The sequence below is a fragment of the Gopherus evgoodei genome, unplaced genomic scaffold (assembly GCF_007399415.2).
Source record: "Gopherus evgoodei ecotype Sinaloan lineage unplaced genomic scaffold, rGopEvg1_v1.p scaffold_44_arrow_ctg1, whole genome shotgun sequence".
NCBI lineage: Eukaryota > Metazoa > Chordata > Testudines > Testudinidae > Gopherus > Gopherus evgoodei.
Genome location: NW_022060065.1, coordinates 1278070 through 1295132, shown reverse-complemented (window position 1 = coordinate 1295132; position 17063 = coordinate 1278070). Strand labels below are relative to the sequence as shown.

General features: G+C 47.8%; 1 protein-coding gene across 21 annotated transcripts in view; it reads left to right on the top strand.

Moving 5' to 3' along the window:
* PTK2 (protein tyrosine kinase 2) overlaps positions 1-17063 on the top strand; it is a 430903-nt gene that overhangs the window by 161439 nt on the left and 252401 nt on the right. For all 21 annotated transcript variants that reach the window (XM_030546389.1, XM_030546388.1, XM_030546386.1 and 18 more), the window contains one exon: positions 11596-11822. In XM_030546389.1, the coding sequence (XP_030402249.1) occupies positions 11596-11822 (227 nt within the window). The remainder of the gene's footprint in view (positions 1-11595; positions 11823-17063) is intronic.

Below are 17063 nucleotides of genomic sequence, written 5' to 3'. Positions count from 1 at the left end.
TGGGCAGGTTGTTCGGTTTTCTGCATTTAAAAGTTGGCAACCCTGCTGAATGCTACTGGGGCCCTCAGTGGCTCCCAGATCTCCATCCAGGATTTGTGTACATGGGGCATTTTCCAAACAAGTAACATTCTTAGTGGAAGCAGTTTAAGACATATACTCTTTATGGGTCTAGCAATAGAAATCCACAGATAGCATTATACTCCCAGCCCGTGAGGCAAGGAGGTAAAAAGAATAGGCAAGCAAAACCAGAATAAAAGCAGCGGCCTGCCCACTTTTTTGTCTGTCTATAATATTCTTTGCATAATGTAGAATAACAAAAAATATAGGATACCTGCCAAATTCTTAAGAGGATGAGGGAAAAGAAGTAGAATAACAAAAGCAGTTGTCAGAAGGCAATTGTTTGTTTTCAACTGATTGCTTTTTCTCCAATCCTACATCTTGAATTTCTGACTTGAAAGTGGATGTAGCAAGATTTGTGATTGAAGAAAGAGGGACACTGTGACAAAAGCAAATGCACCTTTACCTCCCCAATATTAGATGAATGCATGGTTAGTGACTGTCTAGAGAGAAGCAATTCAGAGTACCTCTGTGTAACACTGCTCATTAAATAGTCATTAAAACTGTTCAAGAACCATCAGGTGGGTGATGGAAGGAGTCACCTGTGTGTAAAATCACATGCGGACTATTCAGAGTTTTGATTTTCTACTATTATTAAAAATATCTGTGAATTCCAATTAAGATTCACATTCACCTTTAGGGTGTAGACACACAACTTAATACATTCAGGCTAAACTATTGTAGGGTTTAATAGTGCATATGAAAAAATTGGAGAACTTTTGTTTTTCATGAAATGACATATTTTCTTTCAGATACAGGTGACACATAACACAATCTTGATCTCTTAGAGGAACCAATATCTTTACCCGGTACAGGAAATTTAGAGTATGACTTAAACTGTGACAAGTAACCTGATACATTTTCATGTCAGTACTGAGAAGGCAAGCGGTGCAAAAGCAAGCTTGATAAAGTTGAGTGCAACAACTTTACATTATCACCTATGTCTGAATTGAAACTACTGTGTTTTCTAGGATGTAGTACATTATTTCTGGTCAATATTTAATTTTTTTCTCAATTTGAATACAATAACTTAAACTATTTTGCTGATACAGCAGCAACACATTTCTACAAGACCTTAATTTGTCCCTGTTGCATTAGCAATGTAGGTAATCTAAAAATTTAGTTTCCTCTCAATAACTTAAAAATCTGTCATCTAAAAGTAACTTGGAGGGATTTGTAAAAGACTTTGAACATGGCAAGAGGAAGAAATGAAGTCTGAATCTTGATTATAGCTGTGAAGAGGCAGGTGATTAGATTTTTAAGGGAGGAATTAATTTCATAGTTTTGAAGTGAAATGGCTAAGTCATTTATCTGAAGTGTGACCTAGCAGGGGCATAAACTTATATATCTGAACATCTTCAAGCCTAAGGTGAGAATCAGAGGATAGAAATAATTTTTATTATAATCTGTATAGATCTTTGTGAGCCAATCAAGCGTTAATATGCAGTTGCAGTGTGAAGAATGACAAAAAGGTAGTTCAAATAGTATTTGAACATACAAACAGGATATTCTGGGCCATCTACCCTTCTTTGTACAACAGATATTAAACCAAAATAGTCCCAATTTCGTGCCTCTTCTAATTATTATCAAATTGACTTAAATTCATCAATATGATCATTGGAAAAGAAAAGATTTCTCTGAAAGAAAGCCCATTAAACGACCACCATACCTCCTCTATTTGTATTAATCATTTTAAAATCAATTGAAATGATTGATTTAATAATTTTTTAATTGTTTTAACTCTGTGACCCACATTGCTGGGAAATCCTTAAATCAAAGCACTAAGTCTTGATAGTGAGCTACATAACACTGAGCTTTATTGATCATGTCTGCACTGTGTGATTAATCACGAGCATTGACTCTATCCATGACTCACTTCTCTGGGAATAAGCAGTTCACAAAGGCTAGGATGAAGTGCATAAGAGGAAGATTGTGTTTTTGGTTGAGGCGGAAATGGTCTCTGGAAATGAGGTTCCAGAAAGGATTAGACTAATTCAGTCTTATTGCTTGGAGGACATGCAGAAAGATGTCCTGTTGGAAAATATCCTCCAAATGTAACCAGAATGCTGCTGATGATGATTTGCTTTGTTGCTGTTTTTATTAATCCTATAAGCAGGGAAAGTAAGAGGAGCAGAAGAATCCAGATAGTCCACTAGGCACCTCATTATATCCTGATTTACCTGGGAAAGGCTTAGGTACTACCATTCTAGAAAATATGAAGACAGCTATAATAGAATTTAGCCATCCTCTATTCCCCCCATACCCATGTGACACACCTCAAGCCATGCACACCCTTTGAGCACTGTGGCAGAGTTGGATAAATCACCTGGCAATGACCTGCTGCATGATTTGATAAAAATCAAAACATCTCAGCAGGGCTACTTTATGCTAACAGTCCAGGGACTCTGCTTCTTGATGATCCATTCTTCTCCTCTCTCTGCTCCATTCTAGCATGTTGGTAGGATATTGAGAAATATTAGTGTAGCTGTCTAAAGAACCAGGAATTTGGAAAATAGGACTTTTACCTAAAACATTGCAGATATTGGACAAAAGGACAGGATAGCTAGACACACAACTTCAAATCCAAATGAGAGTGACTAGCATAATTGTAGACATTTCAGCCTTGATATTGTCCCATCCTAAAATATAGATACATCCGTTAATAAAATATTATGGAAATATGTCTCCATATGTGCTTCAGATGATTTTTCATCCTTAGTAACTTAGTAGTTTTTCTGTTGAATACAGAGGGCTGAATTCGCACTGTAAATCAAAGATCTGTCAGGGGAATGCAAAAACCAAGGCAGTTTTGAGTTTATATGGGTACAAATAAGCATATAATGCTTCCCATGCATCCAACAAAGTGGGTATTCACCCACAAAAGCTCATGCTCCAATACGTCTGTTAGTCTATAAGGTGCCACAGGACTCTTTGCTGCTTTTACATATAATGCTGTAATCTTATCTTTCTTTATAACTTAAAATAGCCAAACAGATGTTTTATAAACATTTTAACTGTTTTTGTGTTACATTCAATAGTACACTACCGGACTTTAGCGTAGGACTGAGTCTTACAGCAACATTATAAGCTCTTGAAAATAGGGGACTGGTTTAATGGAATTGTCAATAGACCCATAATAAGAAATGTAATGTGTTGCCCCTTTGGCATCTAATAAAAGAGGAAGCTTTAGGTTTTTAAACAAAATTGCAATGAATCATAAAATGATTGAATTGTTATTAAAAACTGCTTTCTTATTTTTGGAATACTTTCTGTCAATTTTGGTTAACTCTCCAAAACATAGCCTTATACTGTGAAGCTTTCAGTATTCCATGTAGTTAAAAGGAAAAGTTGATGGCAAGATTCAGATTCTTTTACGTTTCGTAGCTACTGGCTGCTCAATATAAGTAAAGGATCAGAATTTGGCCTTACATTATTTGACTAAGGTCTGTCAGCTAAGAATAGAACCCAGCTGTCCTTACTCTCCATCCTTCTAGCCAGTAGACTTAAGAATATAGGTTCTTCTTCGAGTGATTGCTCACATCCATTCCAGTTAGGTGTGCGCGCTGTGCATGCACGTTCGTCGGAAACTTTTTACGCTAGCAACTCCAGTGGGCCGGCAGGTCGCCCCCTATAGTGGCGCCGCCATGGCACCTGATATATACCCCTGCCGGCCCACCCGCTCCTCAGTTCCTTCTTACCGCCGTGTCGGTCGCTGGAACTGTGGAGCGCGGCATAGCTATCCTCCACGTCCCTAGCTCTCCTTGTTCTACGGTTGATAGTTGTAGTTAGTAGTTAAGTGTAGTTAGTTATATAGTTAATAGTGTAAATAATATTGTAGATATTTGTTAGCCAGTTTGGGCCGTAGCCCTTTCCGGCACCCGGCACCGGGCTCATGCCTGGTTCTCCGGGCTTCAAGCAATGTGCGGCCTGTAAGAAGCCGATGCCGACCAGCGACCCTCACGACGCGTGTCTAAAGTGCCTGGGGGAATTACACAGATCGGACAAGTGCCGCATTTGCAAGGCTTTTAAGCCTAGAACAAAGAACGAGAGAGACCAGAGACTTAGGACTCTCCTCATGGAAGCGGCAGTCGACCCGGCAGCTTCGCAGGCCGTCATCTCGACACCAGCACCGGATCGCGCCAGCACCGGAAAGACTCCCCGGCACCGACCTTCCCCGGCACCGGGTGCAGAAGCAAGACCCTCGAAGTCTGCAACTCCATCCAGGCAGACTCAAGTGGAGCGCCCGGCACGGACATCTGCCGCGGCGCTACCGGCACCGTCGACTCCGGGCCCGGAGGGTCAGTTGAGACCGGTCCCGCCGAGCTCCCGCATAAGATCTGGGGTTGAGCTATTGCTCCCATCGACGCCAGAGACCTTCGCCTCGGCACGGGACCTCATTGCCCTGACTGAGTCAACTCAGCCTCCACCCCTGGTACCTCCGGTGCGGGTAGCGTCCAGGGGCAAACCTATGATGACAGCGCCGTCTCGGGACTCACGCTTGCTGTCGAGGTCCCGACACCATGGTCGCTCAAGATCCCGCCGCCGCTCGCAGTCCCGGCACCGCTCCCCTCGGCGGTACCGGTCGTACTTGCGGCACCGATCGGCCTCCAGACGGTCACGGTCTGGTTCCAGCCACCGTTACCGGCACCGGGAATCTAGGAGCCAGTCCCGCCATCGATCAGCGCACCGGTCGACCTCCCGGCACCGAGCTGGTGGCAAGTCCCGGTCCCAGTCGACCTCCCGACACCGCGTCGGTGGCAGGTCCCGGTCCCGATCCCGGCACCGAGTCAGCGGCCAGTACCGGTCCCGATCCTGGCACCGAGTCCAAGACAGACCCCGGTCCCAATCCCGGCACTGGTATGACTCCCAGTACCGGTCCCCGGCACCGAGAACATCTTCGGCGCCAGGACGCGGAGACTCTTACCAGCCGCGGTCGGCTCCTCCATGGCCTTCCAGACAGCCGTCGGTGTCATCACAGGCGGACAGTGTATACACGCTGGACACTGACAGACAAGCGGCCCTTTTTCAAGACCCTCCGCAACAGGACCAGCGTCCGCAGCAGTGGGGGTTCTGGACACCCTGGGCGTACCATCAAGCCCAGGGCCCCCAACAGCTTCCTCCTAGGCCTGCAACGGCAGAGCACAGGGCGCCAGAGGCGTCATTGTCTCGCCCCCCTCCCTCCCCGGACGGGGAAAACGGGTCAAAGCAACAGGACCCTGATCTCCCTCCTGAGCCAGAGGCGAGGGCTGAGGCGGACCCCCCCGCTGGACACTCTCTTGCTGGGGGTCTCCTCATCGTCTTCTCCTGATGAGGCGGTGGCTGGCACTTCCTCTAATAGCCCTCCTCCGCTAGATCTCAGGGCACATCAGGACCTCCTCAGGCGCGTAGCACAGAATCTGAGCCTGCAAGCTGAGGAGGTCTCTGAGATCGAGGACCCCGTTGTCAGCATCCTCTCCTCCGATGCTCCCACCAGGGTCGCCCTGCTCTTCATTCGGACGATCCAGGCCAACGCCAATACGATCTGGCAATCGCCGGCCTCCATCCCCCCTACTGCACGGGGCGTCGAAAGGAAGTACATGGCCCCCTCCAAGGGCTATGAGTACCTCCATATTCACCCGACACCATGCTCCCTGGTGGTACAGTCGGTGAACGAGAGGGAGTGTCATGGACAGGAAGCCCCAGCCCCCAAATCCAAGGAGGCCAGGCGTATGGACCTCCTCGGCCGCAAGGTTTATTCGGCTGGGACCCTTCAGCTCAGGGTTTCCAATCAGCAAGCCCTTCTTAGCCGCTACGCATTTAACTCTTGGGTGGCAGCGGATAAGTTCAAAGAGCTGCTGCCACAAGAGGCGCGTCAAGAATTTGCGGCGATTCTTGACGAGGGCAAGAAGGTTGCACAAACCTCGTGGCAGGCCTCCTTGGACGCTGCAGACTCGGCTGCCCGTACCCTCGCCTCGGGGGTGACGATGCACCGCATCTCCTGGCTTCAGGTTTCTGGCTTCCATCGGAGCTCCAATACACCATCCAGGACCTCCCGTTCGAAGGCCAGGGCCTGTTCTCGGAGAAGACAGACCCCAGACTGAAAAGTCTTAAGGACAATCGGGTCATTATGCGCTCCCTTGGTATGCACACGCCTGGGACGCAATGCAGACCCTTCCGGCCGCAGCAACAGCAGCAGCGTCGGCCGTACCCCCAGTTCCGCCAGCGGCAGGACCTTAATAGGCGCCGCGGCAGAAATGGCAGGCGCAGGCCGTCGGGCAATCAAGGGGGGCAAAACCAAAGCTCCTCTAAAGCCCCACCTGGACCCAAACCTTCGTTTTGAAGGTGCGCCCGAGGGCGTAATACCAGTATCCCCCATGGATCCTTCCCCCCCGTTTTCCAACCGCCTTTCGTTTTTCCTCCAGGCGTGGTCCCGGATAACATCCGACCGCTGGGTCTTACGCACGGTGCAGACGGGATACCGTCTGCAGTTTGTATCATTTCCTCCCTCCCGCCCCCCACCCTCGTCCCTCTTCAGGGACCCCTCTCACGAGCAATTCCTCCGCCAGGAGGTACAGACGCTCCTCAACAAAGGAGCTATAGAGGCGGTTCCGGAGAATGAGAAGGGCAAGGGGTTTTATTCCCGCTACTTTCTGATCCCCAAGGCCAAGGGAGGCCTCAGGCCTATCCTCGACCTGCGAGAGCTCAACAAATATCTAGTGAAGTTGAAGTTCCGCATGGTATCCCTGGGGACCATTATCCCATCCCTGGATTCTGGAGACTGGTATGCTGCCCTCAACATGCAGGACGCTTATTTTCATATTGCCATATGGCCACACCACAGACGTTTCTTTCGGTTCGTGGTCGACCGCCATCACTACCAATTTGTGGTCCTCCCATTTGGCCTTTCTACGGCTCCGAGGGTATTCACAAAATGCATGGCTGTCGTTGTGGCACATCTTCGGCGCAGTCGCATTCACGTGTTCCCTTACCTTGACGATTGGTTAATTCGGGGCACGTCGGAGCTGCAGGTCCGCAGCCACATCCGCAGGATCACTGGCCTGTTTGCTACCTTGGGCCTCATGATCAACGTGGACAAGTCCACCCTGCTCCCCTCGCAGAGAGTGGAGTTCATTGGGGCCGTCCTGGACTCCACCATGGCCAGGGCCCTTCTGCCGTTGCTGAGGTTCCAGTCGTTGTCGGCGATCGTTCAGCGCTTGCTGGCAGCCCCCGATACGGACATGCCTAACCCTGTTGGGCCATATGGCAGCCTGCACGTTTGTGACCGGGTATGCACGGCTCCGCATGAGGCCCCTCCAGTCTTGGCTCATCGCACATTACCGGCCGGCAAGGCAGTCACTAGACATGCTGATCACAATCCCCAAGGGGTTGTTGGATTCTCTCAGTTGGTGGCTAGACCAGTCCGTCGTGTGTGCGGGGCTCCCATTCCACCCACCCCAGCCCTCGGTGTCCCTAACGACGGATTCCTCAGATCTCGGCTGGGGGGCCCACCTGGGAACCCTGAGGACACAGGGCCTGTGGTCCCCACAGGAGGTGGAGCTACACATCAACATGCGGGAGTTGAGAGTGGTCCGCCTTGCTTGTCAAATGTTCTGTCACCAGCTTCGGGGTCGTTGTGTCGCGGTATTTACCGACAACACGACGACCATGTACTATATCAACAAGCAGGGTGGCACCAGATCCTCTCCCCTATGTCACGAGGCGATGCGACTCTGGGACTTTTGTATAGCCCACTCCATTCACCTCACGGTTTCCTTCCTCCCCGGGGTACGGAACACGCTGGCGGACCGCCTGAGCAGATCCTTCCTCGTGCACGAATGGTCCCTCCGCCCGGACGTCGCCCTCTCGATTTTCCAGAGGTGGGGTTGTCCCCATGTGGACCTCTTCGCATCCAGGGGGATCAGGAAATGCCAGGCGTTCTGCTCCTTTCAGGGCCGGGAACCCGGGTCTTTAGCGGACGCCTTCTTTATTCCGTGGACGACCCACTTGTTCTACGCGTTCCCCCCGTTCCCGCTGGTCCACAGGGTCCTTCTGAAGGTGCGCAGGGACAGGGCCCGCGTGATCATGATAGCCCCGGTGTGGCCCAGGCAACATTGGTACCCCATGTTGCTGGACCTGGCCATAGCCGACCCAGTTCCCCTGCCCCTTCACCCGGACCTGATCACCCAGGACCACGGAACTCTCTGTCACCCGGACCTCCAGTCGCTGCACCTAGCAGCGTGGCTCGTGCATGGCTGACCAGTTCTGAGTTGCACTGCTCCACCCCGGTACATGAGGTACTCTTGGGCAGCAGGAAGCCTTCCACTAGAGCGACATACTCGGCCAAGTGGAAGCGTTTCTCCTGTTGGTGCGTGGAGAAGGGTCTCCTCCCGATGGAAGTTTCGGTGGCCAATATTTTGGACTATATTTGGTCCCTTAAGCAACAGGGCCTAGCGATATCGTCCCTGCAGGTCCACCTGGCGGCTATCTCCACCTTTCACCCGGGTGGGGATGGCCGCTCCGTTTTCTCTCACCCGACGGTGACTAGATTCCTTAAGGGGCTGGAACGTCTATACCCTAACGTCCGACCCCCTGCCCCTACCTGGGATCTTAACCTGGTGTTGTCTCGGCTCATGGGGCCCCCCTTTGAGCCGTTAGTTACTTGCTCCCTGCTCTATCTTCCTTGGAAGACTGCCTTTTTAGTAGCTATTACCTCAGCTAGACGAGTATCGGAACTCCGGGCTCTCACGGTAGATCCCGTTATACAGTCTTCCATAAAGATAAGGTGCAGCTGAGACCGCACCCTGCCTTTCTCCCCAAGGTGGTCTCAGCCTTCCACGTCAACCAGATCTTCCTCCCAGTTTTTTTCCCGAAACCTCATTCTTCACGCAGGGAGCAACAACTCCTCTCGCTTGATGTCCGTCGGGCTCTCGCGTTTTATGTGGAGAGGACCAAACCGTTCCGCAAATCCCCCCAGCTTTTCGTGGCAGTAGCGGACCGCATTAAGGGGCTTCCCATTTCCTCGCAGAGGTTATCCTCGTGGGTAACGTCCTGTATCAGGACCTGGTATGACTTGGCTCACATTCCTACGGGCCATGTGACTGCGCACTCTACCAGGGCGCAGGCGTCGTCGCTGGCTTTCCTCGCCCGTGTGCCCATCCAGGAAATCTGTCGGGCAGCGACCTGGTCATCGGTCCACACCTTTGCTTCCCACTACGCCCTGGTCCAGCAGTCCAGAGAGGACGCGGCCTTCGGATCTGCAGTGCTCCATGCCGCTACTTCTCACTCCGACCCCACCGCCTAGGTATGGCTTGGGATTCACCTAACTGGAATGGATGTGAGCAATCACTCGAAGAAGAAAAGACGGTTACTCACCTTTGTAACTGTTGTTCTTCGAGATGTGTTGCTCACATCCATTCCACACCCGCCCTCCTTCCCCACTGTCGGAGTAGCCGGCAAGAAGGAACTGAGGAGCGGGTGGGCCGGCAGGGGTATATATCAGGTGCCATGGCGGCGCCACTCTAGGGGGCGACCTGCCGGCCCACTGGAGTTGCTAGGGTAAAAAGTTTCCGACGAACGTGCACGCGCGGCGCGCACACCTAACTGGAATGGATGTGAGCAACACATCTCGAAGAACAACAGTTACAAAGGTGAGTAACCATCTTTTTTCCTGAGATACCACAGTTTAGCAGCATCTTCTAGGGTATATATCTATTTTTTATTTTCATCCCTTCTTTTACTAGTGACCTTCCTCAAAACGAATCTGTGCAATATAACCAGAAGACAAGCAAGTAAAATCCTGCATATTTGCCCACAATTCAGTCACTTATCCTTCAGAAGAGTATTCTGAAGTGCTTTCAAAGCTCACATGAATTTCCATAAATCCTATCCTCATATGAAACAGTAGTGGCTATGATGACCATCATTGTTTCCCATTCTCTGGGACTGAAAACTCATTAGCATTTAATGATGATGTAAAAAGTATTGTTTGAATTGGAGGGCTGTATCCTCAGATGTCTTTGCAATCTGCATGAGATGCAGTTCAACAAGCTACGTTAGTCTGCAGTTGGATAAATAGGAAGAAGTGGTTGGAATTGTAGCAGCTTTCTTGATGGAGGGCATATGTCTACCATTTGTTACTCAAGCTGGTTTTCAAGCTGCAGATCATGTCTGATCCACATCTGCTCATGGTTGACTCATTAGCAGCAGCAACCTTTTCTTTCAGAAGCAGACCTTGCCACAATGATCCATTCCTTTCACCACCAGGCAGAATTATTCTAATGTGATGTATGTGGGACTGTGCTTAAAGACCATTTGGAAACTTCAGCTATTACAAAATGCACTTACATGCCATTACTATGCATTATTCCATGTAGCGGGCACATTATACTTTTTCTCCATAGTCAGTAGTGACTTCCTTTGGTTTCTGGATGAAGAACATGGTGTTGGTTTTGACTTACAGTATAGAGTTATAAAAGGTTTGGGTCCTGACTGTCTTATTTTTTCCTCATGCAATAATGTAACACTCACAACTAGCACGTAATTTTGATCTGATAGAGCCTTAGTCTAAACAGGAGGGGCTGGTAACTGGACACTTCTGGTACAGAGCCCTCAGTTGTGGGACATATCCAAATTGAGGGCACTTCAGGAGGGCCTTCCAATTTTGACAGGAATTACAGCCCTCCCACAGGTCTACAATCACAGTAAAACTAGAGCACGAGCTGATTCAGGGGTCAGCATCCTCTGGCATGCGGCTTGCCAGGGTGAGCACCCTGGTGGGATGGGCCGGTTTGTTTACTTCCTGCTTTGAAAGGTTCGGCGGACCACGGCTCCCACTGGCCGTGGTTTGCCATCCCAGGCCAATGCAGGAGGTGGGAAGCTGCGGCCAGCACATCCCTCAGCCCGCGGCACTTCCCGCAGCCCCCATTGGCCTGGGACAGTGAACTGCAGCCAGTGGGAGCCACGGTCTGCCGAACCTGCCGACGTGGCAAGTAAACAAACCAGCCCGGCCAGCCAGGGTGCTTAGCATGGCGAGCCACTTGCCAGAGGTTGCCAACCCCTGAGCTAATTCTTTATAATTTAGATACAAAATGTCTGGTCTCTCAGACCTTTTTTAAGAGGGGTGAGTTGATAGAGATATGAGGAAGTTGAGGGGAAATGGTCTTGTTAATGGCAGAAGGAAAAACTTTTGTGACTATTGAATGGGTTGAAGAGAGAGAATTTTGGTTAGGGATGAATCAGAGAGTTTTCCTGAATATTAATCCACTAGGATTTTTGTGAACATATTTTATAAAATATGTATAATGGTTACAGCTTTGGGTAGCAGCTTGATAAGTAACAGTAAGTTAAAATAAATAACTAATCCTTGAAGAGTCTGAGTTAAAGGTCTGAAAAAAATCCTCTTTCTTTAGGATTTGCCATAAAGATTTTTATGTATATATGAATCAGTGTGAGGTTGAGGTGCAACCAAATAATTTATTTTCTCTCTTTCCCCTTTCCCAGAATATGACAGATACCTAGCATCTAGCAAAACGATGGCAGCAGCTTACCTTGATCCAAACTTGAATCATACACCAAGTTCAAGTGCAAAGACACACCTCAGTACTGGCGTGGAGCGTTCCCCAGGGGCCATGGAACGAGTCTTAAAGGTCTTCCATTACTTTGAAAGTAGCAGTGAGCCAACAACGTGGGCCAGTATTATCCGGCATGGAGATGCTACTGATGTCCGGGTGAGTCTGTTCCCAGAATTCTTATTCTCTAAAGTCTTGTGTATGTTAATATTAAGAAAGTGTGGCACAGACAACTCTAATGGCTAAGGAACACAGATGTTCTACAGTTTATTTTAAATTTTTATCTGACACATGCTGTGAATCATTTCAGGCAAAGCTTTAATTTCTAACAATTTTCCCAGAGAAAAGGCAGACATGCAAATTGTACCTTAACTTGACAGGGCCGTTGACATTAATTTAGTTCTCATTTTCTGTGGCATAAAGACTTCAATATGGAAAAACAGCAACTGAGCTTGATCACAGCTTCTTGGATTATTTTACCACTGTGTATTTCCAGAAAGGCATTGTGGGGGCTGAATGTGATTTAAGTGAGTAACAGAAAAAGCTGTGAGAAGCAGATCCTTAAATTATTTGTTCTGGTGTGGATGGCAGAATAGAATGAGCAGGCCTATATGGAAGGCACAGTAGCAATCTAATATTAAGAGACCATTATTTTAAGATTTCCTGGAGGAGGAATCTCTCTTTGAGATCTCAATGCTGTTTATTAAATTAATGGAAGGAGCTGGAGAACATCTGAAAATGCAAGGATCAAATTCTTTACTTGCTTGGTGTCTTTGTTTTCTCCCAAATTCAGATTTTTCTGCCCCTCCTCCCCCTCTTTATTTTATTTTATTTTATTTTATTTTATTTTATTTTATTTTATTGGTAATAATCCCTCTTCAAGTGACATATAATCAGGATCTGCTGAAGATGGGTAATGAGTAGGGCAGAAGACAAGGTTCAGAAGACCTGGGTTCTGTTTCTAACTGCTGCTGACATTTCTGCAAGAGAAAATTCTTTTTAAGAAAACAAACAAAATGTGAAGAATCTAGAATGCCCTCCCCTCTTCCCATTGTTTCTCTTAGCACTGCTGTGTATGGAAAGAATTAACAGCATTGTGAACCGAGGGTAAATTTTATGGCAGCAGTAGTAGACTTGCGAAATGCAAAGTTCCAGTGGAAGTTACCCAGAAAATTTCTTAATCTTATCAATTTAATAAATTAGCACCTAGTGTTCAGAGAGATCTAGGGAATCAGGCAAGTTATAGGAGCAGAAATCAGAGTCAGCCTTAGCATTTTTTCATGTGGGACAATTTTTTGAACCCTCCCTCCCCCCAAAAATGTCACTAGTTCCTGTCCATGATTATCTTACCATCTAAGGGTCAACCTAAGTGGTGAATTTGGTTAGTGAAATTATTTGTTTGAACCCCAAACTAGCTCATTTTATAAAAAATGTGTGGGGGGGAGGCATAAGGGAAGGGAAGGCAAGTGTTAAGGGGGTTATATCTCCATGCCTCCTGCTGCAGAAGTGGATACCAGCTGGTTATTCCTTTCAACACCAGCCATCTATTTACAATGCTGTAATTTTTCAAGGCTGTCTTTGAATGGGGAGAGGGGCTGAAAACTATTTCCCCCCAAATGAAGGCAAACATTCTTGTGTACATTTCTCATTCCCCAAATCAAAAGTGCCTTTACTTGTGGGATATGTAGGGTCCCAGGCACTAACTCTAATACTAGTAAATTAAAGAGTAAGCCCATATTCAGTTACTTGTGGCTATTTAAAGTACAACAATCAAAGTCTTAATTTTATAAAGGTTGAACAAATCAAAAAGTGTGTTTAAAAAAAAAAGAGAGAGAGAAAATAGGGCCCACATGACTCAATTAGAAGTTCTTTTTGTTCGTTTCGGAATTACTTCTTGAGCATAGCCAAAGCTTCAAGGCTTTTTCAGATGGTTGTGCAGCGGGTTTTCTTTTTTCTTTTTTTTTTTTTTTTAAGTTTTCAAGTCTTTTAACCTGTCAGTCTATTTTATGGGATCTTAGCAGGGGAACTTTTCCAATTTTCAAAGGAAATCTGTGAGTTCTCCTGGAAACCCCAAATCCTTCTATTAGAGGTATTTCTGCTGTTAAAGTGGTAGATGTTTTTGGCATGCACTAATGTCAAGGAGATGGCATTTCCTTTCCCACTTCCTGATACGTCCGATTCCCTAATATATTTGGACTACCTTTATTTTTAACCAAATCAGATTTACCTTTATCTATGGCAAGGGTGCATTTGACAGCTACTGCAGCCTCCTATATTCCTGGAAGGGACTTTGGTTTTCTCTCAGCACTCTAATACATTTTCATAAGGAATTGTTGCACTGATTTGTAAATCTGTTGGATTTTAATTCAGTCTTTACCGGCTCAGGAGCAATCTCTTTGAATCGGTTAAGGTATGTCCTAATCTGGGGCCTGGTCTACACTACGCGTTTAAACCGAATTTAGCAGCATTAAACCAATTTAACCCTGCACCCGTCCACAAAACGAGGTCCTTTATATTGATGTAAAGGGCTCTTTAGACCGGTTTCTGTACTCCTCCCTGACGAGAGGAGTAACGCTGAAATCGGTATTGCCATGTCGGATTAGGGTTAGTGTGGCCGCAAATCGAAGGTGTTGGCCTCTGGGCGGTATCCCACAGTGCACCATTGTGACGCTCTGGAAACCCATCTGAACTTGGATGCACTGGCCAGGTAGACAGGAAAAGCCCAGCGAACTTTTGAATTTCATTTCCTGTTTGGCCAGCGTGGAGAGCTTACCAGCACAGGTGACCACGCAGAGTTCATTCAGCACAGGTAACAATGCAGTCTCCTGAGAATCGAAAAAGAGCTCCAGCATGGACCGCACGGGAGGTTCTGGATCTGATCGCTATATGGGGAGAGGATTCCATGCTAACAGAACTCCATTCCAAAAGACGAAATGAAAAAACATTTGAAAAAATTTCCATGGCCGTGATGTAGAGAGGTCACATCAGGGACTCAGTACAGTGCGTGTGAAAGTTAAGGACCTCAGACAAGCCTGCTAGAAAACCAAAGAAGCAAACAGAAGGTCCAGGGCAGGGGCAAAAACATGCCGCTTCTATGCTGAGCTGCATGCAATTCTAGAGGGATCCGCCACCAGTACCCCACCCCTGTCTGCGGATTCCGAGGTGGGGGTGGTAATCTCAGCCATGGCTGAGGATTCTGTGGACGGGGAAGATGAGGAGGACGAGCTTGCAGAGAGCACACAGCACTCCGGTCTCCCTAACAGCCAGGAGCTTTTTCTCACCCAGACGGAATTACCCTCCTAGCCCTCCCAAGCCACTATCCCAGACAGTGAAGCCATGGAAGCGACCTCTGGTGAGTGTACCTTTGTAAATATAAAACATGGTTTAAAAGCAAGCATTTTTTAATGATTATTTGCCCTGAGGTCTTGAGATACATTCGCGGCCAGTACAGTTATTGGAAAAGTCTGTTAACATGTCTGGGGATGGAGCGGCAATCCTCCAGGGTCATCTCCATGAAACTCTCCTGGAGGTACTCCAAAAGCCTTTGCAGAAGGTTTCTGGGCAGGGCAGCCTTATTCCGTCCTCCATGGTAGAACACTTGACCACACCATGCATGTAGCAAGTAATCTGGTATCATTGCATGACAAAGCCTAGCTGCATATGGTCCCGGTGATTGCTGGCATTCAAGCAATATCCGTTCTTTGTCTCGCTGTGTTATCTTCAGGAGAGTGATATCGTTCATGGTAACCTAGTTGAAATTCAGGAATTTAATTAAGGGGACAGAGATGACCATTCCTACTGGGCTGTTTGCCTGTGCTTAAAAGAAATCTTTCCTTGCAGGTAGCCAAGCAGGGAGGGGGGTGTGATTGACACTGAGCTTTTTCGCGTTTGGCTAGCAGTGATCTTCCATGATACCAGCCACGCGGTGGGGGGAGGGGTAAAGCGATCACCTCAGAGAATTGTATGGGGGTGGTGGTTTCTGCTGCTGCATGTTAACAGGAAAGAAGCAGCACTGAACGGGATTTGCTTGATATTTGGGAAAGGAGGGCACTGTGTATATGAAGGCTGCAGAAGCCGAAAGACAATGGCTTACCATGGATGCATGTAAGCTGAATTCTGCTGCCTGGACCTGTGTCTGTGAGATCTCTAACACTAGAGCCACAGGCACTCAATATTAAGATGCAAAATGCGACCTTGTAGTGAAATCACATGTGCTATGTAAGGTGAATAGTGTTCACCATGAAAGAGTATAAGCATTGTTCTGTAAAATGTATCTTTTTAAATACTTCTCTCCCTTTTTTCCCTCCCTCATGCGGCTGCAAATTTTTCAAGCCTCCCTACTCCATCCTGAAGACTATCTCAGATAAGGCGGTGGAAAAAAGAGACGCGAGACGACATGTTCTCAGAAATCGTGGAAGTGACCCGCAATGAAAGAGCTCATCTGAATGAGCGGAAAGACGAGGTATCAAATTACAGGAAAGATACCAGTGAACATGAGGACAAGAGAGACCAACGTAAGGACAGGAGGGACGCTCGAGATGAGAGGTGGCGACAGGAAGATCAGAGGTGTAAGCAGGAAGATCAGCGGTGGCAGGATGCAACGCTGGGGCTGCTGCATGATCAAACTGACGTGCTCCGGCATCTGGTGGAGCTTCAGGAACAGCAGCAGGATCGCAGAGTGCCGCTGCAGCCCCTGTGTTACCACCCTCACCATGTTCCATATCCTCCTCACCCAGACGTGTAAGAACGCGTGGAGGAAGGCTCCGTGCACCTGCCCACTCCACCCCTGTGGACAGCCCAACCAAAAGGCTGTCATTACTTTGAAATTTTTTTAGTGGCCTTTTCCTTCCCTCCTATCCTCCTCCCAAAACACACCCGGGCTACCTTGTCTGTTCTCTCCCTCTTTTTAGAATGAATTAGGGTATGTCTACACTTACAATTTTGCAGCGCTAGTAGTTACAGCTGTGTTAGTACAGCTGTATAGGGCCAGCGCTGCAGAGTGGCCACACTTACAGCTACCAGCGCTGCAGTGTGGCCACATTTACAGCACTTTACAGCACTGTTGGGAGTGGTGCATTGTGGGCAGCTATCCCACAGAGCGCCTCGTCCCATTTCGGCGCTGTGGCTTGTGGGAAGGGGAAGGGAATGTGATTGTCTTTCCGCTTCCTGTTCCAACGCCCCGTGGTGCTTTGCTACACATTCCGAGCAGTTTGGGGGCATTGTGATTCTACAGCGCTTTTTATGCGATTTTTGTTATAAATGGATCCTGAGCAGCTGACGACCTTATTGATGAATGTTGCCAGCACATCGTGCATGGCAGTGGAGCTATTCCTTCAGCTGCAAAATGAGAGTGAGAGTGACAGTGAGAGTGACAGTGAGGAGTCAGACGATGATATTGAA